General features: G+C 35.1%; 1 protein-coding gene across 1 annotated transcript in view; it reads right to left on the bottom strand.

The window, feature by feature from the left end:
• LOC150080136 (cell adhesion molecule Dscam1-like) overlaps positions 1 to 26,261 on the bottom strand; it is a 1,047,872-nt gene that overhangs the window by 246,073 nt on the left and 775,538 nt on the right. Inside the window, 1 exon segment of the mRNA XM_090381929.1 lies at positions 21,114 to 21,268. Coding sequence (XP_090238055.1) covers positions 21,114 to 21,268 — 155 coding nt within the window.

Genomic DNA, 26,261 nt, shown 5'->3' with positions numbered 1-26,261 from the left:
GCTCACTGCCAGAGTTTAATTCACCTCTGGCATTCCCCCTCTCTGAATAACTCCTCATGGGTGAATGTAGATGCAAAATGCTCATTTAGTTTGTTAGCCACCTGTGCAGGATCATCAATAGTTGAACCATCAGCATCCAGTGGACCAATATGATTCATCCCTTTCCTTCTAGAGTTTACATAGGTAAAGAACTCTTTGCTGTTTTTCTTTGCATCCTTTGCCAAATATTTCTCAAAATCTACCTTTGCCTGCCTAATCTCCTTTGTGACTTGGTTAGACCAGCTTATATCTAACATAGGCTTCCAAGTTACCCATTATTTTATATGTATCCCATGCATTTTTCTTCTCTGCAATATGTTTCATTAGTTCATTAGCATTAGCATTAGTAGAGGCATATGATGCAAGAAAGCAAGCTTATTCAGCATCAGCTAAAAAAAAAAAAAAAAACCAACCACTACTCCCATTTCACCCCTCCGTTCGTTCGAAATACCTGTCCAGCTGAGCCTTAAATTTGTTTAGGCTATCAACTTCAACAACAAGCGATGGGAGTCTATTCCACAAACCAACTGCCCGCTGGCTAAAAGCAAATTTCCGCACATCTATCCGACATCCGTCCTTCCTCAATTTGAATTTATGCCCTCTCAGGTGATTATTCTGAGCAAGAGGAAGAATCCCATCGGCATTGAGCATGCTCAAGCCATTCAAAGCCTGATACACCTCTATCAGATCACCTCGCTGGTGCCTAGTCTCCAGACACTGTAATTTGCAAAACTTAAGCCTTTCTTCTTAAGAGCACCCCTTTGTTCCATTCACTAATCTTGTTGCCCTTCTCTGTACTCGTTCCAGCATTTCTACATCCTTCTTGAAATGAGGCCTCCAGACCTGTATACAGTACTCTAGGTGTGGCCTGACCATCGCCTTATACAACGGAATAATCACCTCCTTATCCCTGCTGGAAAAATTCCTATATATCATCGACAATACACCATGAGCTACTCTTGCAGCCCGTCTGCACTGCTCAGAGAACTTCATATCTGCCTGCACAACCACTCCCAAGTCCCTTTCATTCTCTACCACTGTCAGTGTAGTACCACAGAGTTGATACGTTGCTCTGGGGTTGCTGTTTCCCATGTGTAGTACTTTACATTTGTCAATGTTAAACTTCATTTGCCACCTCTCAGCCCATCTGCTCAACCTTTCCAGATCCTGTTGCAGCAGCATAGTGTCAGTAGTGTCCTTGACAACCCTGCCAACCTTTGTATCGTCTGCAAACTTGGACATTAAGCCCGATATACCATCATCAATATCATTTATAAATACAGAAAACAATAATGGACCCAACACTGAGCCCTGAGGGACTCCACTAATAACATCAGTCCACGATGAGCAGTGTCCATTGATTACCACTCTCTGTCTTCTTCCCCTCAACCACCCCTTTATCCATAGCAGCAATTTGCCTCCAATGTCACACTGCTCCAATTTGTGTAGCAGTCTTCCATGTGCAACAGTATCAAAAGCCTTTCTAAGATCCAAGTATATAATATCAAAGTTATTCCCTGCATCCAGTTCTTTTGTGACTACATCATAGTATCCAATCAAGTTGGTCAGGCAAGACTTCCCCTTAACAAAACCATGCTGTGTCTGAGCTATAACTGAAGTCTTGTCTAAATGATCCTGCAGTGCTTCTTTAACCAGTGCCTCCATTAATTTTCCTGGAACAGAAGTTAAGCTCACAGGTCTATAATTACTTGTGTCAGCCTTTGATCCTCCTTTGTGAATTGGGGTCACATTTGCACATTTCCAGTCTATGGGTACCTCCCCTGAGTCCAAGGAAGCTCTCATAATTATGGCTAAGGGTTTGCTTACTTCCTTTGCTGCCTCCTTTAATATAACTGGATAGATCCCATCCGCCCCAGGTGCCTTTCTTGTGTTTATCTTCAACAGTTTCTCCTCCACTTTACTCCCAGTTATTTCAAGATTCTGTAGCTTACTGCTAGAGTTGAATACACCTCTGGCATTCCCCTCGCTGAATAACTCCTCATGTGTGAATGTCGATGCAAAATATTCATTTAGTTTGTTAGCTACCTGAGCAGGATCATCAACACTTGACCCCTCAATATCAAGTGGGCCAATCTGATTCATCCCCTTCCTTCTAGAGTTTACATAAGTAAAGAACTCTTTGCTGTTTTTCTTTGCATCCCTTGCCAAGGATTTCTCGTAATCTGCCTTCGCCTGCCTAACCTCCTTTGTAACTTGGTTGCATATCAACTTGTATCTATCACAGGCTTCTGTGTCACGTGTTAATTTGTATGTATCCCATGCATTTTTCTTCTCTGCCATATGTCTCATTAGTTCATCTGACATCCATTTTGGCCTAAACCTTGAACAATATTTATTTTTTTTATGTAAAGCCTAGTAGCTTCCAAGATAAGTCCTTTGAATGCTTTCCATTTTGAATTTGCTGTTGGTAACATCATCAGTTGGTCTCACTGTATAGAATATAAATACTGTCTCATTCCATCGTAGTCGCCTTTATGAAAGCAATAACCCTTCCCTTTACCCCTAATGGTAGTTACCTCTTTGAGTAAATCCCACTTAAGCACACTGTGATCACTGCCACCTAGTGGTTCATTTCCTTCAGATTCTTAATGCATGAAGAATCACTACTGATAATCAAATCAGGAGTATTACTCCCTCTAGTTGCCTCCCGAACATGCTGATGTAGAAAACAATCACCCAATAAATCCACAAAAGCCTTGTTAGTGTGTGAGTGACCAGACCCCAAATTCCAATCAATATCTGGGAAATTAAAATCTCCCATTATAAGACTCTCTAATTTACTGGCCCACTCCATTTCTCTATACAGTTTCTTATTATACTCATCAGAGTCATTTGGTCTATAGCACACTCCTACTCTCAATTTTGATCTCCCAATGTATATAAAAGAATGTTTTTGTTTGGAGTGAGGCACAAGGACACCAATTTGAAATATATTGTTGGAAAATATTTGTTTTATTACAGTTTTGATCTTATTTCTATTGTTTTAAAGAAAAGTGTTAAAGAAACTTATGACTCGCCCCATATAATGTATATATTTATTACTATTATTATTATTATGCAAATTGGATATTGACGAATAAAATTTTTAAAAAAATTTCTGACTGTAAGTTTTTTTTTTTTTTTTTTTCCCTGTTTCTGCTAGAAAAGTCCTCTGTAGCTGGTATACACATAGCAAAACTGGTGAATTACCTACCTGATATTATTAAATCCTTTACTGCACATCAATATTTGTTAGTTACATAATGGCCGCACAGAAACACTCTCTTCACATATAGTATGTCAAACATAGACACAAAAAAGTGTTTTATGTACTGTTTTTTTAATCATTATTGTGTCTATTAAAATCATACAATTTTTTTATTTTAAATTGCTGCTGATCACGACCCAAACAGCCATAGCAGAAGTTGCTAAAACAGATAATTAACACAAAAATTACAGTTTAATTATTTGCCAATTAATTGACAAATTAAAAGGGAAATATGTGGCAAAAGAGATAACTAAATAGTAATTCAAAGCACTAGTCAAACTCTGGAAACTGAAAACTTAGTCAAATTGAATGTCAAAATCCAACATGTCAGTAACTTACTTAGTCAAAAGCATTGAGTGCTACTTTTTGCTAATTTATCAACATAATTCTTTTATTCCCTTTGGTTGTTGGTTAAAATTTGGAAACAAGGAACTTGCAATCAAAAAGCCAGAGCATGACAAACTAACAAACAATTATTGGAAAAATCTCTTCAATAACTTTTCATTTAAAAAGAAAAAAATATATATTCAAGTGCAGGTAATTACAATTTGTCATATGATAACTACATTTTTCCCATGTTTCACAATTGAAGCTTGAAGTGTGCTCGTAAAGGGATAAATATGCAGGAATTACAAACTACTCACTCAAAACACTGTTCTCAGTTGATATAGGAAGAAATGATTTTTTTTGCAAACACTATGAAAGTACATAATGATACTGAGATGACCTTGTTTCCTTTGAATAACCAGGTCTGCCTCTGTACTAGGCCATTTCAAATGGTTTTTTTTTTTTTTTTTGGATATTTTATCATATTTTTATCAATTTAATTTAATTCAATGTTGCTATTATATAGACTTTTAGCTCCATTAACTGTTCACCTTGCTGATCTCACCTCTGATTAATTTTATTAAGAAGTACTAAGTAGGGGAAATTACTGAAGGAGTTTTCCCTTGCTTTATTTTTGTCTTTTGACTCTATAGCATAAGTAGTTCATTTCTAAGAGGAGCCTTTCAACTCATTTCCTATGCATGTTTAGAAGTTACTGAAATGTTATGTTCATTGGTTATTTTGGACACTGGTGCCTTATGGTTCCTGAGAAGTTGAGACACTGGCAGATTAAATCCTTCTTTATTCTAGCCAACAGTATATTTTAATTTTACCTTTTATTTAGCCCTTAGTTCATAAATCCAGCAACATGAAAGCACATGCATCAAAGGGTACAAGGTCATCTCAGTTACACTGTGTACTTTTGTAGTGTTTTCAAAAACAATCAAATTATTTCTTTCTGTTTTAACACAGACAACTGTTTTAAGTGAATAAATTGCCAGCTTCTTATATCCATATTTTTACAAAAAAGAAAAAAAGTATTCTACATATAGGAATAAAAGTTAGTCAAGTGGAGAAATTGGCAAAAAGTAGGCAGCTGCTGTTGGAGGTGTAGCAGACTACCAGAGCAGATATTTCCTGTTAAATTTATAAAATTTAACACAGCATTAAATAAAGTATGAAAATACAACATAATAAAATTTTATTTACTCAAAAAAATGTATTTTTATTCATTCCTGTGCTGTTAACTATTAGAGGTTGAAGATCTGCCTGGGATTGGGCTGTCGAGTTGCTGAGAGAGTGCAGTGTGGATGGCATACATAACTTACTAACCTCAAGTTTTTGCTTCCTGAAGTTGCATCTTTACTCATATTAATCAAAATTATGCTGTGATATTCTTGGATGCTTTACTGATAATTAAACTCCTTTATGTATGTTTCTCATCAGTTGATCTAATTAGGACTGACAACTACTGCCAATCAAACTACATGTCACACAGATGGTTAAACAAAACCTTTTTTTATGTTTTTTTATTTTAAGGTTTCACAATGTGACAACATCATAACCCTAGTTTTAAAAACCAGTGATCTTTCAGATTTTAGGCTACCCAACCATTTTTTAGTAAACAAACAGGTACTTTGTAGCATTTAACTGTATTTGTTTTTTAGGTTTTAGGTAACCTAATTTTTTAGATAATAAAAACAACATAATAAAAAGTTTTAAGACAAATATCCTTTAAAATTTTAAAGGGTATTTGTTTTAAAACTAGAGTCCCCTGATACTGTATCCATTCTTTTTTTATATATTTAAATAACCAAAGAAAAAAAATTCTTCAGTTTTTGTAATTTTTGAATATTTGATTATTGATTATCCAAAAGAACTAGCTTTTAAAGATTTCATTCAGATCAGAGAGATCAAAGCTGTCTCCATAAAGTGTATATTTATGTATATGAAGTTAGTATGGTGTGACATTCTAAAAATACTATGTATATACAGCATATATATATAATAACTGTAAGTAAATAAATAAAGAATGGAAAAGGATTGGAGTGAAAAATAAAAAGAAATATATTAGATATTATGGACCAGGGACACTGCTTAGGCAAATGAACCCTACTACCATAATGTATAAATAGTGATATATTGAAAGTGTAAAGGAGAAGGTTGTTAACTATTGAATCTATGGTATACACGAGAAGTTAATAAGTTAGAAATTGAGAATTAAAAGAGATGAGGTAATACAACTATAAAGAACTGAAAGAAATTAATAAATGTGGTAAAATAAAATTTATTTTTTATTTTAATTTTTACGATTATTTCTATTTTATATTCAATAGTAACAACTTTCTCCTTTACACTTTCAATATATATATATATAAGTTTGGTTTAAATGTCTGTGAGATGTGTTTGGTCTGACTACTGATAGTATCTCTCAGTCCTAATAAGGAGCAAACAATAAGAAACATCCATCATGGAGTCTGATTATCAATGAATAATTCAAAAATGTCACAGCATAATTTTGATTGATATCAGAAAGATGCAGCTTCATAAAGTGAAAACTTAGGGTTCATAAGTAACATGTGCCACTGTGGCTTTTTCCCCATCATGTGCTCAGGGTATGAATGGGCACATTTTATGTTTGGTAGCCAATAGATTTTTTGTTGTAAATTCCTAAATCATAGCATTTACCTAGCAGTAAAAAGTGCGATAAACACAGAATGGAATGCACTTATTCCGATATCTGTGTATTCATTCAACAGCTTGCTAGTGAGCTAAATATCATTAACTGTAACCTAAGTTAACATTATTGTATTAGGCAAACCAGTTCACCATCCAGCAGTGGCAATGACAGAACAAGCTTCATACTACCCGTGGGGGGTGGTACCTGAATGTTAAAGATATCTGGATTTTGGATTTCTGCCCATATAAATAAAAACAATAAAGGCAAAAATTAGCCTTTATCAGGCAACTAATTAGCAAATTAGCTAAAAGAGATATAAGCATTATTATTAGTAGTGGCATATGATGCAAGAAAGCAAGCTTATACAGCATCAGCCAAAAAAAAAAAAAAAAAAAAACTTCCCATTTCACCAATCCATTCACTCCAAAAGTTCATCCAGTTCCTCTTTCAATTTTTTTTAAGCTATAAACTTCCACAACAACAGATGGAAGTTTGTTCCAGCAATTAACCACTCCCTAGCTAAAGGAAAATTTCCACACATCTATTCTTCAACTATTCTTTCCCCTCAAATGCATAATCTGAGAAAGAGGAAGAATTCCATCAACACTCAGCTTGATCAAACCATTCAAAGCCTTATATGCTTCAATCAGATCACCAAACACTGCAATTTGCAGAACTTAAGCCTTTCTCGGCAGGGCACCCCATTGTTCCCCTCACCAATCTCGTTGATCTCTGTACTTGTTCCAGCAGCTCTACATCCTTCCTTAAATGAGGCCTACAGACTCAAGATGTGGCCTGACCATTGCCTTATCCTACACCACCTTAACCCTGCTAGCAAAATTCCTATATATATCATTGACAAGACTCTAAGACCTACTCTGGCAGCAAGTCTGCACTGCTCAGAGAACTTCCTATCTGACTGCACAATTACTGCACAGCTGGTACGTTACTCTGGGGTTACTGCCACTCATACACAGTACTTTATATTTGTCAATGTTAAACCTCATTTTCCACCTCTCAGCCCATCTGCCCAACTTTTCTAGACCTTGTTGCAGCAGCGTACTACTGTTATTGTCATTAACAACCCTGCCAATCTTTATATCATTTACAAACTTGGACATTAAGCCTATTATATCTTCATCAATATCATTGATAAATATAGAAAACAACAATGGTCCCAACACTGAACCCTGGGGAATCCACTAATAACATTAGTCCACAAAGAGCAGTGTCCATTGATTACCACTCTCTGTCTTCTCCTACACAACCAGCAATTTATCCATAACAGCAACTTGCCCTTAATGCCATACTGCTCTAATTTGTACAGCAGTCTTTTATTAAAGAAAGAGAGGAAAAACACCTTGATTGAATTTTCACCTAAACCTTGAGCATTAGTGCATTAGTGCATTAGCAAGGACTCACATGATGCAAGAAATCAAGTTTATATAGCATCAGCCAAAAAAAAAAAAAAACACACTGACCCTTCTCATTTCACCCATCCACTCGCTCAATGAAGTTTGTTCAAGAAATCAACCACAAGCTGGCGAAAGGCAAACTGCTGCACATCTATCCTACAACTGTCTTTCCTCAATTTGAATCTATGTCCTATCAGGTGATTATTCTGAAAAAGAGGAAGAATCCCATCAGCACTGAGCATGTTCAAACCATTTAAGGCTTTATACACCTCAATCAGATCAACTTCCACAACGACAGATGGAAGTTTGTTCCAGAAATCTCAACCACCCTCTGGCTAAAGACAAACTGCTGCACATTTATCCTACAACTGTCTTTCCTCAATTTGAATTTATGCCCTCTCAAATGATTATTCTAAGCAAGAGGAATGATCCCATCAGCATTGAGCATGCTCAAACCATTCAAGGCTTTATATGCCTCAATCAGATCACCTCACAGGTGCCTAATCTCCAAACAATGCAATTTGCAAAACTTAAGCCTTTCTTCGTAAGGGCAACTCTTTGTTCCATTCACTAATCTTGTTGCACTTCTCTGTACTCGTTCCAACAGCTCTACATCCTTCATAAAATTAGGCTTCCAGACTGTATACATTACTCAAGGTGTGGGCTGACCATTGCCTTATACAAGGGGATAATCACCTCCTTATCCCTGCTAGAAAAATACCTGTATATCATTGACAAGAAACCATGAGCTACTCTTGCAGCCCGTCTGCACTGCTCAGAAAACTTCATATCTGCCTGCACAATTACCTCCAGGTCCTTTTCACTCTCCACCACTGTCAGCATAGTACCACACGATTGATATGTTACTCTGGGGTTACTGCTTCCCATATGCAGTACTTTTCACTTGTCAATGTTAAACTTCAGTTGCCACCTCTCAGCCCATCTGCTCAACTTTTCTAGATCCTGTTGCAGCAGCTTGCTGTCATTAGTGTCATTAACAAACCTGCCGACCTTTGTATTGTCTGCAAACTTGGACATTTAGCCTGATATACCATCATCAATATCATTGATGAATACAGAAAACAACAATGGACCCAACACTGAACCCTGGGAGACTCCACTAATAACATTAGTCCACAAAGAGCAGTGTCCATTAATTACCAGTCTCTGTCTTCTCCTACTCAGCCATCCCTTTATCCATAGCAGCAATTTGCCTCCAGTGCTACACTGCTCCAATTTGTGCAGGAGTCTTCCATGTGCAACAGTATCAAAAGCCTTTCTAAGATCCAAATATATGATATCAATATATTCTTTGCATCCAGTTCCTTTGTGACTACATCATAGTATCCAATCAAATTGGTAAGACAAGACTTCTCAAAAAACCCATGCTGTGTCCGAGCTATAACTGAAGTCTTGTCCAGATGATCCTGCAATGCTTCTTTAACCAGTGCCTCCATTAATTTCCCTGGAACAGAATTACAGACCTGTTAAACTAACAGGTCTGTAATTGCCTGTGTCTCCCCTTGATCCTCTTTTGTGGATTGGGGTCACAATTGCACATCTCCAGTCCATGGGTACCTCCCCTGAGTCCAAGGAAGCTCTCCTAATTATGGCTAAGGGTTTGCTTACTTCCTTTGCTGCCTCCTTTAATATAACTGGATAGATCTCATCCACCCCAGGTGCCTTTCTTGTATTTATCTTCAAAAATTTCTCCTCCTCTTTACACTCAGTTATTACAAGATTATCTAGCTTACTGTCAGAGTTTAATACACCTCTGGCATTCTCCTCCCTGAACAACTCCTCATGTGTGAATGTAGATGCAGCATATTCATTTAGTTTGTTAGCTACCTGAGCAGGATCATCAACAGTTGAACCATCACTATCAAGTGGACCAATCTGATTCATCCCCTTCCTTCTAGAGTTTACATAAGTAAAGAACTCATTGCTGTTTTTCTTTGCATCCTTTGCCAAAGATTTCTCGTAATATACCTTTGCCTGCCTAACCTCCTTTGTGACTTGGTTACAGACCAGTTTATATCTATCATAAGCTTCTGCATCACCTGTTAATTTATATGTATCCCATACATTTTTTTTTACTCTGTGACATGTCTAATTAGTTCATCCGACATTCATTTAGGCCTAAATCTTAAACAGTATTTCTTATTATATTATTATTATTATTAGCTATATGGTGCAAGGAAGCCTGAGGCTTATGGTGCACCAGCCAAAAAAAAAATAAAAATTCTTGAGTTACTCTGAGAGAAAGAGAGAGAGAGTTGTTGTTGTTTGTTGTTGTTTTTTGGTTTTTAGGAGCATTAGCAACTAAGGCCATATTGCTCCAGGATATGCGGTGGTCATTCCTTAACCTTTTCCGCATCCTCCGTATTTGGTGGTGACGGGCTCGAACCCCGGTCTAATCAAGAAGCGTGTGCTACGCACTGCTGCTCCTTCCCACCTGGCTACGGAGGCGCCTGAGAGAGAGAGAGAGAGAGAGAGAGAGAGAGAAAGAGTCAGAAGTAGAAAGGAATCACCAAGAAAAAGAAGAATGATGATATCCAGCTCAGGACCCTGGGTTTGCCATGCCTATACTCACCAGACATGAGATCCTGGGGTAATTTAGTTGGTATAAAAAGCCTAGTAGCTTCCAAGATTAATTCTTTGAATTAATTTCAAAGGATTTCTTATTGCTATGGCTAGGCAGAAAAGGTGTAGAGAGTTTCTAGTGTCTGTTTCATTAGAACATATACAGTCTGGTTCAAAAGTAAACAATTTTAAAAAAATCACAGGAATGAAAATTGGGACATATACATACTCATATGGACAGAGAAAATCTAAGACTTATCTATGAACTTTACTGGCCCTATAAATTCCAATAATCGCACAGCAGATATCAATTTGATAGCCATTTCACTGCAGATGCTTGATGGCAATTAATGCCAATACCTCAATGATTCTGCATTTCAATTAAGAAATCTGTTGGTAATAGTATAAACACAGTATCCTTGACAAGTCCTATAAAAAGAAGTAAAAATATTAGGTCCAGATGGGGGATGGAGGAGGCCACAGGAGCACTACATGTCATATTACTCAGTATCTTGCCCGATATGTTATTGAGATACACCACAACAACAAGATGAAAGTGCCAAGGCACATCACCATGCTGGAAAAGAAATCAGTGGAGTCTTCATAAAGTTCAGCTGCTGACCTTGCCATGATGGACTGTATTGCAATGATAATAAAGTAAATGCTGTTACTGTAATAAAGATTTCTAAAGCTGAAGCATGAGCAAGTTATACAGCATGTTCAGATAAATGTTCTCATCAATCATCTTTACCAAAAACACAAAGGTTCTAAATTTTCTAAAGTGAAATGGCACTGAAAACAGTTTAACTCAGAGAGTCCTGTTTGTGTTTAATAACTTGGTAAAGATTTTTAGTGCATACCTGAATGTTGTGGCAGTTGGCTTTCTCACTCAAGTGAAAAGTTCTTTGTTACTGAAAAACAAGACATGCTATGATGCCATCCTTTTTCTCTTTCTGTCGAAAGCCACAGCAAAACTCATATCACTTGTGTTTATTGTTTCGCTTTAATTCTTGTATTAACTTCGACTTGTAAGACTTCATTCTGCTTCTAGTTTGTTTGTTTGTTATTTGATTTTTAGGAGCATTAGCAACTAAGGACATATTACTCTGGGATATGTGGTGGTCATTCCCTGACGTTTCCACATCCTCCGTATTTGGTGGTGACAGGCTTGAACCCCAGTCTAATCAAGAAGCATGTGCTACGCACTGCTGCTCCTTCCCACCTGGCTACAGAGGCGCCTCTTCTGCTTCTAGAGAATACATCAGACTGCTATACGAAGCATAGTCAACTCATGACATCTGTAAGTGGGTTTCACTTTAAGACTTTTCTGAACATAATTCACCATTTCCTCAGTAGTACAGCTTGACTTAAACTCTTTTCCTAGTAAATGTAGTTTTTGCATTCAAGCTTTTTATATTTGTAAATTAACTTATGTACATTGTGGTGGTTTCTCTCTGTGGTGTCTCTAAAAATCACGCTGACACTAGTTACTGAATGTACCTTTGCAAACTGGTGAATAAAATGCCTTTTTCTTTGGAGAAGAAACTTTAACAACATGTTCCCTGTCGTAAGGATATAATGGAAATTAAATTTCTAGTGAAGATCTAAAACAAAAAATTATCCACTGTTTGATATTTCAAATTGATTGTCATATACGTGGTTAGTGTTTCATGAATATCTAAAAATGTTTAAACATTTTTGAATTACCTTATATTTTAAGGCATGTTTTAAGGTTTCTTTTCTATATGTACAACATTCTTAATAATAGAGAATGGCAAGGGATCTTATATTTGTCAGTTCATCCCATACGTAATGTCAAAGTTTTACACCTTCTTTCAAATAAAAAAATAAAAAAAATCTTCAAAACAAATTTTAATCAATTATATAGTTCCTTTCATTTTTTATAATCTCTTGCACTTTCTAATAAGATTTTTAATTATGCCATTATTAAATTAATTTGGTTTTGAGTCAAAGAAGGGTGGCAATTCAGTTCTGATTGCGTAAAACCTGGCAACATTTTTTCCATCAAAAGGACATTGTAAATTTTGGAATAAATGGTTGTCCAAAGGTGCAATGTCTAGGATGTGGTGGCTGTGGAATTTTTGTTACAATGCAACAGTCAAATGTAATGTTTCAGCTGCTGACAATATACATCAGCTGGAATCATTTTATTCATATTTATCACTCCAAATTCACAGTACCACCTTCATGGGGTACAGATCTTTTTGGTTGTGACATGTCTGAATCTTCAGGATTAAAGCACTTTTAGTGATGTTTACTGTTATGGTAAAGCATCCATTTGTCATCCACAATATGTTTGTTATTTGGTTTTTAGGAGCATTAGCAACTAAGGCCATATTGATCTGGGATATGCGGTGGTCATTCCCTGATCTTTCCACATCCTCCGTATTTGGTGGTGACAGGCTCGAATCATCCACAATAGCAATTTGATCTAAAAACATTGCTTTAAATTGAAGGGAATGCAGGGAAGTGCAAATGTCTACTCACTGTGTTAGACTTTTTTAGAAACATTTCATATGGAACCCATTTTCCAAGTTTTACCAAGAATCAATTGCACAGGGTGGATTCAACCCTATGCAACTGATTCAACCATGTGCTCTTCTACTCCATCTACACAGCTGAAACTTCTAAATAGCTGTTTCTGAAAATGTTTTCCTTGAATTCTCCATAGAAAATTTCAGAAATGTCTGTTAATTATGATAGCATTAGGAAACAATCATGATTATATTAAACCTAATTATATGCATGTGTTGATTGACATTACGTCAATGTTCAGTTATTGATAGCACACTCTCTTTACTGCCACATACTTTTTTTCTTCAGTCAGTGGTTTTGTGATGTTGATGAATCTGAAATAAAACTGCTGACACAAGCACTTCATGTTTCATGCAGTGAGCACTTCTGTTACTAACAAGCTGGCATCTAATAAAAGTGTTTGCTGAAATGCAAGGTTTTTAAATTTGTATTTGCTTGCTGACAAGTCTAAATTGAATTTTAATTTTCAAAAATTAATTTAAAATATGTTTTTAATATAGAAACAGTTTTTTCCAGGTGTGTTCAGAAAAACAATTTTTATTTATTTTTGGCTGATTTTTTAAATTTTGCACTCAGAGAAATTTTAAATTTTCCTGCTACCAGTGATGGGTTTATCACTTTTTCCAGTCATTTTAAGTGGCAGTGAATGGTGGAATGGGTTGAATTAAGCTGCTGAGTATTTGTCTAAATGTTATGATAGGAATGGCCTGAACTGTGACTTTCAGCAGATTGTTGATATGTTCAATCAATTTCCCTGACTGAGAATCATTGGCTATGCTATAATCATGCTATAACCTAAACTTCTGAAATCAATGATGGCACTTCCTTGCATTTACAGCTTTCCCTCCATAAACATCATGAATGTTTTTCATTGCTATACTCCTGTTATTCCCTTTGTTGAATTCATGTGCCTTAACATGCTTGTGTGCTCCTCTGAACTTTTATATTGTTTTAAAGGTCACAGAAAAACACAGCACTCTTGATAACCAAAATTTTCAGGCAGAGTCTAAGTAACTTCTACATAACCAAACAGTAATAACATTCCAATGGGTGAATACATACAGGAAAATAATTAACATACAATAATCTTGCCAGTGCAAGAAACAGACCTTACTTCTGGAACAATCTGATACATGGCTCTACTATTAGGATTGGATAAGGAGAGGTGCAGTTTACCCCAATGCATAGTGGGGAGGAGGGAGAAGAAATGTTTGCTATGACCAGATAATATAAGGTCTAGATAAATTAAGTTCAAATGCAAATAAAATGGCCTAAGCTTTATCATAATCATTGAAAAATAACATAAAATAAAGTGTGATAAATAAGTATAACAACTAGTACAAGTACAGTAAACAATGTATAATAATTAGCTGATGATTAAGCTAAGCTATATCCACGATCTAATAATAATTAGCTTAATAACTATAATAAAATAGTTAACATATAACAGCCTACTAATAGTTGTAGCTGAGTAAATCCATGTAAGTTAACTTTCTCTAAAGTCAATTAACAAAAATAACTCAAAGTACTGGTAATTATTTACATATGGCACCAAGAGGAGGAGAAGGCTTTGTGAATCACAGCCCAGTCTCCACATGTGAAGAAGCATGGTTTACAACAGCAGAGAAAATCAGATTAGTTACAATGTGCTACAGCAAGTAAAAATCAAACGAAGAAGGCAAAACAGAGGTTAAAGGAAGGATACATGTATTTGAACTATTTCATAATATAACAGTACAAGCATTGATTATTTCATCATACTTAAGTACAAAAAGTAGTTGTGCAATTAACTAACACTTAATGAACCTGACTTCCACCATTAACCACTGTTATGACCCCCCATATCATCTGCAGATTTTTATATCATATCTTTTATTTCCTCATCTGTATCATTCAGGAAAATTAGAAACAAGAGTGGCCCCAGCATTTAAACTTGAGGGATCCCACTTATAACTGGCTCACTCTGAAGAGTGATCACTTATAACAACCATCCACCTTAAACCATTCATCAAGCTACCTCATGAATCTTGTCTATTATCCCAGTACATTCCAGCCTATATAGCACCATACAATATTGAACCATGTGAAATGCTTCGATAAATTCCAAGTATATAATATCAAAATTGTTTATCATGTCCAACTTCTGTGACCATGCAATACTAGTTTATTGGATTAGCAGATTGATTAATGATTTTTTCATTATAAAGCCAAATGTGATCCATTTGTTATATTATACCTCCAAAGATGATCCTTTAGAGGTATAATACACCCTTTATCACAGATTCCATAACATTCCCAAGGTCAAACTGGCCAGTCTATAATTACTCATCTCATTCCATAGCTTCCCCTTTGTAGATTAGAAAGACCTTAGAACTTCTACAATAAATGGGGATTGTAGATTATCTGAGTCCAGCAATGACCACCACAATTATCTCCTTATCATTAGCAAATTTCAACACTGTGTCCTTTACTTCCTTATTGATATTATTCAAGAAATTCAAAAAAAACAAGAGTGACCCTAGAGCTGAAACCTGAAAGAGAGAGAGAGAGAAAGAGAGAGATCTAACAGATGTAAAAAGCAGATATTGATTCATCTGGCAATGCATGTGGAAGAGCAGCTAAAGTGTAATAAATTGTATGTGATATATAACTGATAACGTATACTGGTCTGTTCATATTTCCTGATTCAAAACTGCCAAAAGCTTTTAATTTAGTTATAGTCGTGCAAGTAATGTACAAATAGTAACAAATATATAAATACATTCATATATGTTCTTAAATTTTGATTGTTCAGAATAAGTGCTAAGGCAGTTAAAGCCATGATATTTCAGTGCAAAGTATAAGGTCTTTAAACTATGTGTATAATATGGTCAATCTGCTCATTTTGTCAGAAGAAACTTTAGTATATACAGAAGGAAAAAAAAAAACTAGGCAACAGCAAATAAACTAAAAAAAAAAGTCATTGTTTTGACAAAAATCAAACCCAGGCCTTTTCTATACAGTGCAGAAGAATAAACACAAATCTTGCTATTTACTTAGGCTAAACATATGTATAGGCAACCCTCCTTTTCACTAATGTTCAAGATCTTGGTGGCAGTCCAAGATCTTGAACTTTCTACTCTATTTCTTATTTTCTTTTTAACAATTGCCTAATTTTTGTATTGCTGTTATTTTGTATACCATAGCCTACCATTTAGTTTTCTCTTATACTACTTATTTCCCTTTTAATTTATCAATTTATTGTTTAATTTGTTAATTGATTGGTTGATTTTTTTGGCATATTGACTACAGTGGGCATATCGTGCCATTTAATTTGAATACTAGTTTTGTCTTGTTACATTTCATTCTGCTATTTAGTTGTCTTTTTTTACCATTTAATGTTAACTCCAGGTGGCTATTATATGAGTTGTGAAGGCTAGATATTGCAATTTGGCTCTACATGGTCCATATGTACAAGGTCTAATCAAGAAGCTCAAAGACTTTACTTATTACAAAAGAAGTACTGGAAGCAGAAAGCCGAAATGATCAGAAAGCATAAGAGAGAGACCACTACTTCTTAACGGTTCCACCAAACCAGTAAGAAGTAGTGGGTCTTAAAGTTCAGACATATCTCAGGCTTCATCTCAATCAAAATGGATATGAGAGGGGAACAATATGTGTGTGTGTGAAATTTTGTAAAGAATTATAAAAATGGAACAGAAATCCTCCAAATGTAGAAATACATTTGGTGATGCGTGTTTAAGTAAAGCTGATGCTTATCGTGGATGAAATATTTCCATAACATCCAGGAATCTATAAAAGATGATCTATATTAGGTCAACCACTAACTTTAAATAGAGATAAATTGGTTGCTAAAACGTGTAAAAGAATCATTCTGTTTGCCGATTAACTATCCAAGAAATTGCTGGTGAATTGGAAATTTCTTCTGGATCATGCCAGGTGATTTTGCCTTGGTAAGCATTGAGTGTAAGCAAAATTTGTTTCAAAATAGTTGAGTGATGATCAAAAATTTTACTGTTGAGAAATATGCGAGAAGCTGAATGGAGGAAAATGAACTTAATGTCATCAACTTTATTATTACTAGTGATGAAATATGGATGTATAACAAGAACCCTGAAACAAAATTCCAGTCATCCCAGTGGGGTCATCAAACTTGCTCTAACCAAAAGAAAGCATAACATGTTTTAGTCAAATATGAAAACAATGTTATTTATTTACTTTTTTTTTTTTTTCAACATTAGCATAAGTAGAGGCATATAATGCAGAATGCAAACTTATAAAGCATCAGTCAAAAAAAGAAAACCCTTTCTCATTTCACCCATCCATTCGCTCCAAAAGTTTGTCCAGTTCTCTGATTTTATTTAAGCTATCAACTTCCACAACGACCAATGGAAGTTTGTCCCAGCAATCAACCACCTGCTGGCTAAAGGCAAATATCTGCACATCTATTCCACAACTGTCTTTCCTCAATTTGAATTTATGCTCCCTCAGTTATGCAATCTGAGTAAGAGAAAGAATTCCATCAGCATCAAGCTTGCTCAAACCATTCAGGGCCTCACACACCTCAGTCAGATCACCTAGCAAGTGCCTAGTCTCCAGACCCTGCAATTTGCAGAATTTAAGCCTTTCCTGGTAAGAGCAACCCTTATTCCCCTCAACAATCTCATTGCCTTTCTCTGTACTCATTCCAGCAGCTGTATATCTTTCCTAAAATGAGGCCTCCAGACCTCTATGCGGTACTCAAGGTGTGGTCTGACCATTGCTTTATATAAGGAGATTATCACTTCCTTATTCATGTTAGCAAACATCCAGGACATTGTTCATTATGAATTCATTCAGAATAGTCAGATGATAAACTAGGTCAATTATAAATAAATTCTGATTCAATTGAAGGAAATAGTTAGGAAAAAATATCACAAGCCATATGAAAATGGCAGATGGTTTCTCCACCATGATAATGCCCTATGCACACTATATGCTCCATTCAAGAAATTTTGGACCAAAAAAAAAAACATTCCCATAGTACCCAACCCTCCATATCCACTGACCTTGTCTCGTGGTTTTTCTCTTTCCCAAACTCAAAATTAAGCTGTAAGGATAAAGATTTGCTGACATTCCAACCATTGCAAAAGACTGCAACAGCAGAACACAACCAGCCCATAACTGAACAGAAAAGATTCAGTGATACTCCCAGATGTGGCATGGATGTTAGAATACTTGCATGCGATCAAAGCAAACTTACTTTTAAAAATGTATGTACCCTATTTTTTTTAAAATAAAGTCTCAGAACTTTTTGATCAGACCCCATAACTAATAACATGCAATAAATGATTTAATAATAATATTCAGTTTGTTATATATCAAAATTTTTGCCATGATTCCAGCACAATGGTAATCATTATGCATACTGAAAGCCTTATATTATTGCTAATCAAAGATATATTAACTATACTGAGTGGCCACTTTATTAGGTATACCTAACCATTTCATGAAATGAACTGCTCTTTTAGTAACAATATCATGTGTTTGTACAATGTGATATAAAGCAGGAGGGCAGACATGCAGGGACGCTGTGTGCAAGTAATTCAGTGCAAGAATGAAAAAAATGAAAGATTTAAGTGACTTTAAATGTGCCGCAATAGTCAGTGACAGATGTGCTGTATGAGTAGCTTGGAAACTGCACCCTCCTGCTGGGATTTTCACATGACTGTGTTTTAGATGTACTAAGATTGGTCCAATAACCAAATAACAACCAGGCAACAGTGATCCTATGGTCAGAAACAGTTAAGTGATGCAAGAGGCCAACAGAGACTGACAAGACTTGTGCAGGGTAACAATAAAGCTACAGTCAGTCATATAACAACCAAGAACAACAGTGTTAACTAGAGACATTTCAGAATACACAAGTGTTATTCCTTGTAATGGATTAGGTATTGCAGCTGACAACCAAATCTTCCACTCCTATCAGCAAAAAACAGTTACAGTACAGTGGGTTCAGGAAGATCAGCATAGTACAGTGATGGATAGGAAAAGCATTGCATAGTCTAATGAATCTAATTCCTGCTGTTTCGCACTTATGGGAGGACTAGAATATGAAGAAAATAGCATCACATTCTGATCCTCCCATCATCATGGGTCCATGGACCATTCCTACCAAGTGTCAACATCACAGGTGGTGTAATGGTGTGTGGAGTGATTTTATGTGTGTACATTAGGTTGGATAATAGCAGTGGGGCAACATTTAGAGCCACAAATTGTCTTGAAATTTTATTATAATCAGGCACATTCTTCATGGTTGCAATGTATCCATATGCAAATGGGTCTTTCCAAGAGGATAATGCACAATATTACAACGTCTGAACTGCATAGAACTGGTTCAGGAATATGAGAGTGAATTCACCTATTGTAGTAGCATCCCCGATCATCAGAATGTAATCTAATTGAGCACCTGTTAGATGAGGTGGAACAAGCTCTTGAAGTAGAGATTTGAAATCATCCAACCAAAAACTGTGGGAAGTCAACACAGACCAGCATAGAATCCCAGTGGCATACTTTTAATACCCTGTTGAGTCCATGTCACAATGAATGCAAGCTTTTCTGAGGAATGGGGTGAGGTGTCTGTTTGCTATAAGGTAGGTATATCTCTAATAAAGTGGTAACTCAGTGTATAAGTTAATCGCTAATCTTTATATGCTAGGTGAATCTTTGATACAACTTTTAATACAACTTACTGGCTAAAATATTTAGGACTTTCATCCAAGTTTATCATTTTTTACCTTGTAATTCACTGGAGGGTTTCAACTTATAGTGCATTTACTGTAACCTTAGATGTTTAGAGAAGAGGTGAATCATTAGTCACATCATTTCACATGCAGAACATATTACTCATTAAAAACTATTATACTGATGAATTCTTAAAGCTGCATTCATACTGGCAGCCATTCATAAAAAAAGACTTTTTGCTAATGAAATTTTAGGGAAGAATGATTGAAGTATATAAAAAATACATTCTTTTTATAGTGTAAATATTTGTTGCAAATTGAGTGAATGATTAAGGAATACGAGAAATAACTAGTAGCAGAGGTTAATAAATTGATCTCAACAAATTTATAATTTGTTGAGATCAATTAATAAAAGCAGCAATCTGTATTGAACAATTATAGCATAAGCCTATGTTTATACATAGCACTGAACACACTTAGTATGCCACTGTGTACAGGCCCTAGCTGTACAATAATGTTTTATGGCTCCCATAGCATGGGGCCTTTGCTCTAAATTTGTAGAGCTTTTGAAACCAATAATATAAATTAATTTATATATATCAAATAGTTATATTTATTCAAGTAAATTAGAGCTAAAAGCACACAAGAACTATAAAACATTAAAATACGTGAAGCAGCAAAAATCTCATTTCTCTTTAGAGCTGAAAAGTAAACTAAGTTTGCTATAAAATACATAAACCATCATATAATCCAAATAAAATCACTATGAGTTGCATCAATCTTGTGCTATTTATCACTATTTATTTGCAATGCATTATGACATAATGAACAAGGCTTTTACCACTTTATGTACTTTAATGTATATTTATTTTACATATACAGAACTAAATATATATTTATTATGAAATTATTACTTATATATTAAAATAAAATTGATATACCCATATGGATTTAAATAATGTACTATTTTACAATATCACAAGATCAGAGTTTTCTGCATGCTTCAGGTTGGAACTTCATAAAAGGAAACTCTCCTTCTCCTCAGTGAAGTGAAGTCAATACAATCATATGCTCAGTTGTTGTGTCAATAAAGTGCTTACAAAACTTCAGTCAAATATTTCTCTATATTTCAAAAAGCAAGTCCTTGTTTATGCTGTGAACTAATATATTTGTTATTTTGGCTGTATTCTGGCTTCATCATTAATATATATATATATATATATATACACACAAATTATTCAAGAAGAAAAATGTCTAAGGTTACACTGAATGCACTATATTTTTAGTTATGGACTATATTACACACCAGAGGGTCAGTGTATATTATATTTCAAAATAAAATTTCTCTTGTGATATTTATACTTCAATATGACAAGAGAAATTTTATACTTTAATGTATAAGATTCTTATACTATTGGTTGTACTGAATGTGTTAATATTTGTGCATTTTAATGAAATTTTCATTTTTTAATATTTTATATATTTTATTGAATAAAACTTCTGGAATTTGGTCACTTTCTTACCTCTAACAGTCAGAGCATATATTATATCATCTGCTCCATGCCTATTTTGGACATGACATGAATAATTTCCTATATCTGTTGTTTGCAATTTCCTGATAACTAGAGCACCATCTGGATGGACCTCCATTCTGTGTAACTTGGGTAAAGGTTCTCCTCTGAAGTCAAATATTTCATCACTTAAGTTACATCTGTAGATGACTTAATGGGTAAAACAGGAAGGGAAGAAGTAAAACAAAAGAATAAAGAGAGAAAGAGATAGAGCAGCTGGACAAAAACTCTAAAATCACTATATATGCATATACAGCATTAAAACTGGAGAGAGAGAAAGAGAAAGAGAGAGAGAAAAAAAGAAACAAAATCAAAATAAAAATAGAAGAAAACGTGAAAATTATTTAAAAAAAAATCTTTTGTACTAATTTAAAGGTTGCGGAAATATTAAAATATTAAAGATGCCATATATAAATATAAATGATTACTACATTTACTTCTTATCAAATAAGTATTAGCTAACAGTATGCAATTTAACCCTAGACAGGTAATGGGCAGCTGAATGCAGGTGAAAGGAAAACTACCGTCATATTCGGACATACACACAGACACACACACAGTTCCCAAATTATAGCTTATTCAATAAAATTAATGCTGAAATTATAGGACTATTCAATAAAATAATGAAACTGTAAAGGGTCTTTATTAATGAAGATAAAAAAAAATTGCATTTTTTTCAATACCCATTAACAATAAATACATAGAACAGCTCTAAGTTTCTTTCAGATTCTTTCTGACAATGATTACAATATGTAATGATAATCTTTTTTTTTTGGTAGACTGTGGCTGTTCAATATTTAAATTTTCTTTTATGACTGTTCTGAGAGACTGATGTAATCCAAAATAACATGATGAAATTTTGTATTTAAATAACTCTTAAATGGTCATGATTTTTATGACAGACATATACTCACTCCTCTAGAACTAAATGCACACTATTTAGGAGAAACAAAGAATGAAGGCAAGGGAAGGTGGAGGAGTGGTGATTGCTCAGAACCCTTGTTCTGCACAAACAAAGATTTATATTGATTTTCACTAGTCCTACCTGTCTAGGATTAAAAATATATATATACAAAGACAATTAAGTTCACAACTCATAGCCATTCCAATAAGCACCTGATTAATCAAATACATATTAAGCATTTTTGTTCAAGAAGGAAAGAAAAAGCAAAAAACTTACCTTTATTGGCAGCATCATAACTTCTAATGCTAACACAAGTTACTCACTATGTGGCAATTTAATGGCTTAAAGTCAAAGTGCAGTACTTCTCTTCTTTTTTTTTAAATGATCACCCATTAAATCATACCCTTAGCAGGGAATGAAATGGAAAATATTACAAAATGGAATACTCATTAATGAAATATCTTATTTTATTAATGAGTGTATCCATTCTGAGCCCTGGCTATTATTGACTTGGCGCATTATAGCCTCAGATGCTGATGCACCATAAAAACCCTAAACAAACAAACAAACCCTGGCTATTAGTTAATATAATCATGACACATGTATTATATTTCAACCTATATCCTGATCTCTCTCTATGTTTTAATTGATACAGTGATATTAATATCTTCCCTATATATTTGTTTATTATTATTATAATTATATACATATCTATAATATAAAACTATGATAAGGCATAATGCAGATGACAAATACAATACACAGCAGTAAGAAAAAAATTATGCATTTTTTGAAAATGCTTCTAAAGTCAATTAACTGCTGATAATCAAACAGAAGTTAATGGATTTCAGATAAATATACTAGTTAGAAAAGATGAGCAGAATAAAACATTGCTGGAAGATGATTAGTTGAGGTACTGAGGTAAGATTAAAGGTAGGAGGAAGGCTGGCTCTTATTTTTACACATTATGTCCATAAATATTTCTGGTGGATTTCACTCTATGTGCACCAGCAGGAGAGTTCCTGGATGGAGACAAGATGACACAAACAAAAAATAATGAAATGTTATAGGTGCTGAAAGATGATCACAGAAAACGCAACTAAAGCCTGGTTTCCTTGCATCATTTGGCCATTCATATACTAACTGTCAGTTATGTGATTTCAACTGTTAAAATTTGAACGACAGATATGGCAAAAGATGAGCTTCCTTGAATCATTGGATATTCAGTACTAACTGACAGTCAAGTGATTGGAACTATTAAAATTTTAACTAATAATTATATTTGAGCAAGGCTATATGCATTCATCAAAGCATTGTGATTATTTGTTCACATTCCATTGTTAGAACTGCTGATCACAGAATGTGGGCAGGAGAATATCCTAAAATTGTCACTTTTTTTAGCCTACTTACGTCACTACCCAAGCCGCATTTCTGTTTACAGGCCGATCAAAACTAAATTTATCATGCATACACTGGAGAGGGAGACTAAGCAGCATGAGAATCCTAATGGGACTAGTTAAATTTTTATACATGACATTGAAACAACATGGCCATCATTTTATATAAGCACTACCTGTTCAGAACTCAGGTGCCAACCATCAGTCTGATCCTAACCAGTGTAATACTCATTGTGGAAAGGAGTAAGACAAGCACCCCTGTCAGGTACATCCTCCCTGGAGTACTTATATTTCAGATTGCCACCTTGAAACAGATAGCTGCCACTGGAATTATAGCTGAATCTATTTGGAACTCTTTGTTTATAGTCCAATCAAAACAAATTTTACAGGCATTCTGAGCAAGTATGAAAGTGCACTGCTGAGGATATTTTTCCCTGCCATCTTAAAATAAGATGGCCACCAGTAGTCATATGAGCCACGTGTTTAGAACTCATGTGTTTGAAATTTATACAGACACCTAATACTTGTTACAAAAATCAATGATATAAAAGCAACTGAAACAACAGTTACAGCTTTTCCTACATAAGAAATACTCAAACATTTTATTTTCTACTTATTTGAAAATGAGCAAATGACAAAAGCAAACATATAAATATCAGTAAAAGAAATCTCCCAATGCATTTACACAAAACAAAAGTAGAGCACACATTGCTATTACTGAAGTGATGAAAACAGACTCATCTAGTGAACAGTAGCCAAATTATGGTTATAATAAGGGGAAGAAAACATTTTTATGGATAAATCACATAATGCTAATGTAGTTGAGTATTTATTTAAACAAAACAAAATCAATACCTCAAAAAGTGCAATACATCTACCAAATATGGGCAAGTCAATTTTAAGACTGACATGTTTGCCACTACAAACACACAGGCAAGTTGTTAAAATCTATCTATCACTGTTGTTGTTATGCAAGGCCAATGGTAATAGTGAGCCAATCAGTAGGTCATTGGCTTCATAATCTTGCCAACTATAAGGAGCGTTTGGAAACTGAGTTTTGCAGGGAAGCCTTAGAAAAGGACAATGAAATGTCCAGAATTCATCAGCAGGTATTAGTTTCATGATTTTGTGTCTGAAAATATTTAGTGACCCAGGGGATTAATGTTGATCCCATGGATCAGTAATCAAATCAGGTAAACAATGAATAGCATTAGCATTAGCATTAGTAGAGGCATTTGATGCAAGAAAGCAAGCTTATGTGCAGCATCAGCCAAAAAAAAAAAAAAATAAATAAATAAATAATAAATAAAAAATAACCACTTCCACTTCACCCCTCTGTTCGTTCGAAATACCTGTCCAGCTGGCCTTAAACTTATTTAGGCTATCAACTTCCACGACAAGGGATGGAAGTCTATTACACCAACCAACTACCCGCTGGCTAAAGGCAAATTTCCTCACGTCTATCCTACATCTGGCTTTTCTCAATTTGAATTTATGCCCTCTCAGGTGATTATTCTGAGCAAGAGGAAGAATCCCATCAGCATTGAGCATGCTCAAACCATTCAAGACTTTATACACATCTATCAGATCACCTCGCCGGTGCCTAGTCTCCAGACACTGTAATTTGCAAAACTTAAGCCTTTCTTCGTAAGAGCACCCCTTTGTTCGATTCACTAATCTTGTTGCCCTTCTCTGTACTCGTTCCAGCATCTCTACATCCTTCTTGAAATGAGCCTCCAGACCTGTATACAGTACTCTAGGTGTGGCCTGACCAATGCCTTATACAAGGGAATAATCACCTCCTTATCCCTGCTAGAAAAATTCCTATATATCATCGACAATACCCATGAGCTACTCTTGCAGCCTGTCTGCATTGCTCAGAAAACTTCATATCTTCATATCAGTACTTCATATGAAGTACTTCATACTTCATATTTTCATACAGAGTTGATACGTTGCTCTTTCCCATATGTAGTACTTTACATTTGTCAATGTTAAACTTCATTTGCCACCTCTCAGCCCATCTGCTCAACCTTTCCAGATCCTGTTGCAGTAGCATAGTGTCAGTAGTGTCCTTGACAATCCTGCCAACCTTCATATCATCTGCAAACTTGGACATTAAGCTTGATATACCATCATCAATATCATTTATAAATACAGAAAACAATAATGGACCCAATACTGAACCCTGAGGGACTCCACTAATAACATTAGTCCACGATGAGCAGTGTCCATTGATTACCATTCTCTGTCTTCTCCCACTCAACCACCCTTTATCCATAGCAGCAATTTGCCTCCAATGCCACACTGTTCCAATTTGTGCAGCAGTCTTCCATGTGCAACAGTATCAAAAGCCTTTCTAAGATCCAAGTATATAATATCAAAGTTATTCCCTGCATCCAGTTCTTTTGTGACTGCATCATAGTATCCAATCAAATTGGTCAGGCAAGACTTCCCCTTAACAAAACCATGCTGTGTCTGAGCTATAACTGAAGTCTTGTCTAGATGTTCCTGCAGTGCTTCTTTAACCAGTGCCTCCATTAATTTTCCAGGAACAGAAGTTAAACTAACAGGTCTATAATTACTTACTTGTGTCGAATAATGAAACATTCCTTGAAATTTGGTTTCTACTGATGCATTTCTGCAGAATGATTTCTGTAGAATGAGCATCAGGAGGATGCACTGTTAACTGCTTGAGTTTTTTCGTACCTCACAAAGTTTTGATGAAAATGGTTGTACTAATTTAAATATAATGTCACTGAGTTCTGCAATGTATGAGGTCAATGTGTGTGATCCATA

This window comes from Mastigoproctus giganteus, chromosome 9, assembly GCF_048544385.1.
Source record: "Mastigoproctus giganteus isolate SK-2022 chromosome 9, ASM4854438v1, whole genome shotgun sequence".
Taxonomy (NCBI): domain Eukaryota; kingdom Metazoa; phylum Arthropoda; class Arachnida; order Uropygi; family Thelyphonidae; genus Mastigoproctus; species Mastigoproctus giganteus.
The sequence above is the reverse complement of the archived record's forward strand: the minus strand, read 5'-3'. Positions and strand labels throughout refer to the sequence as shown.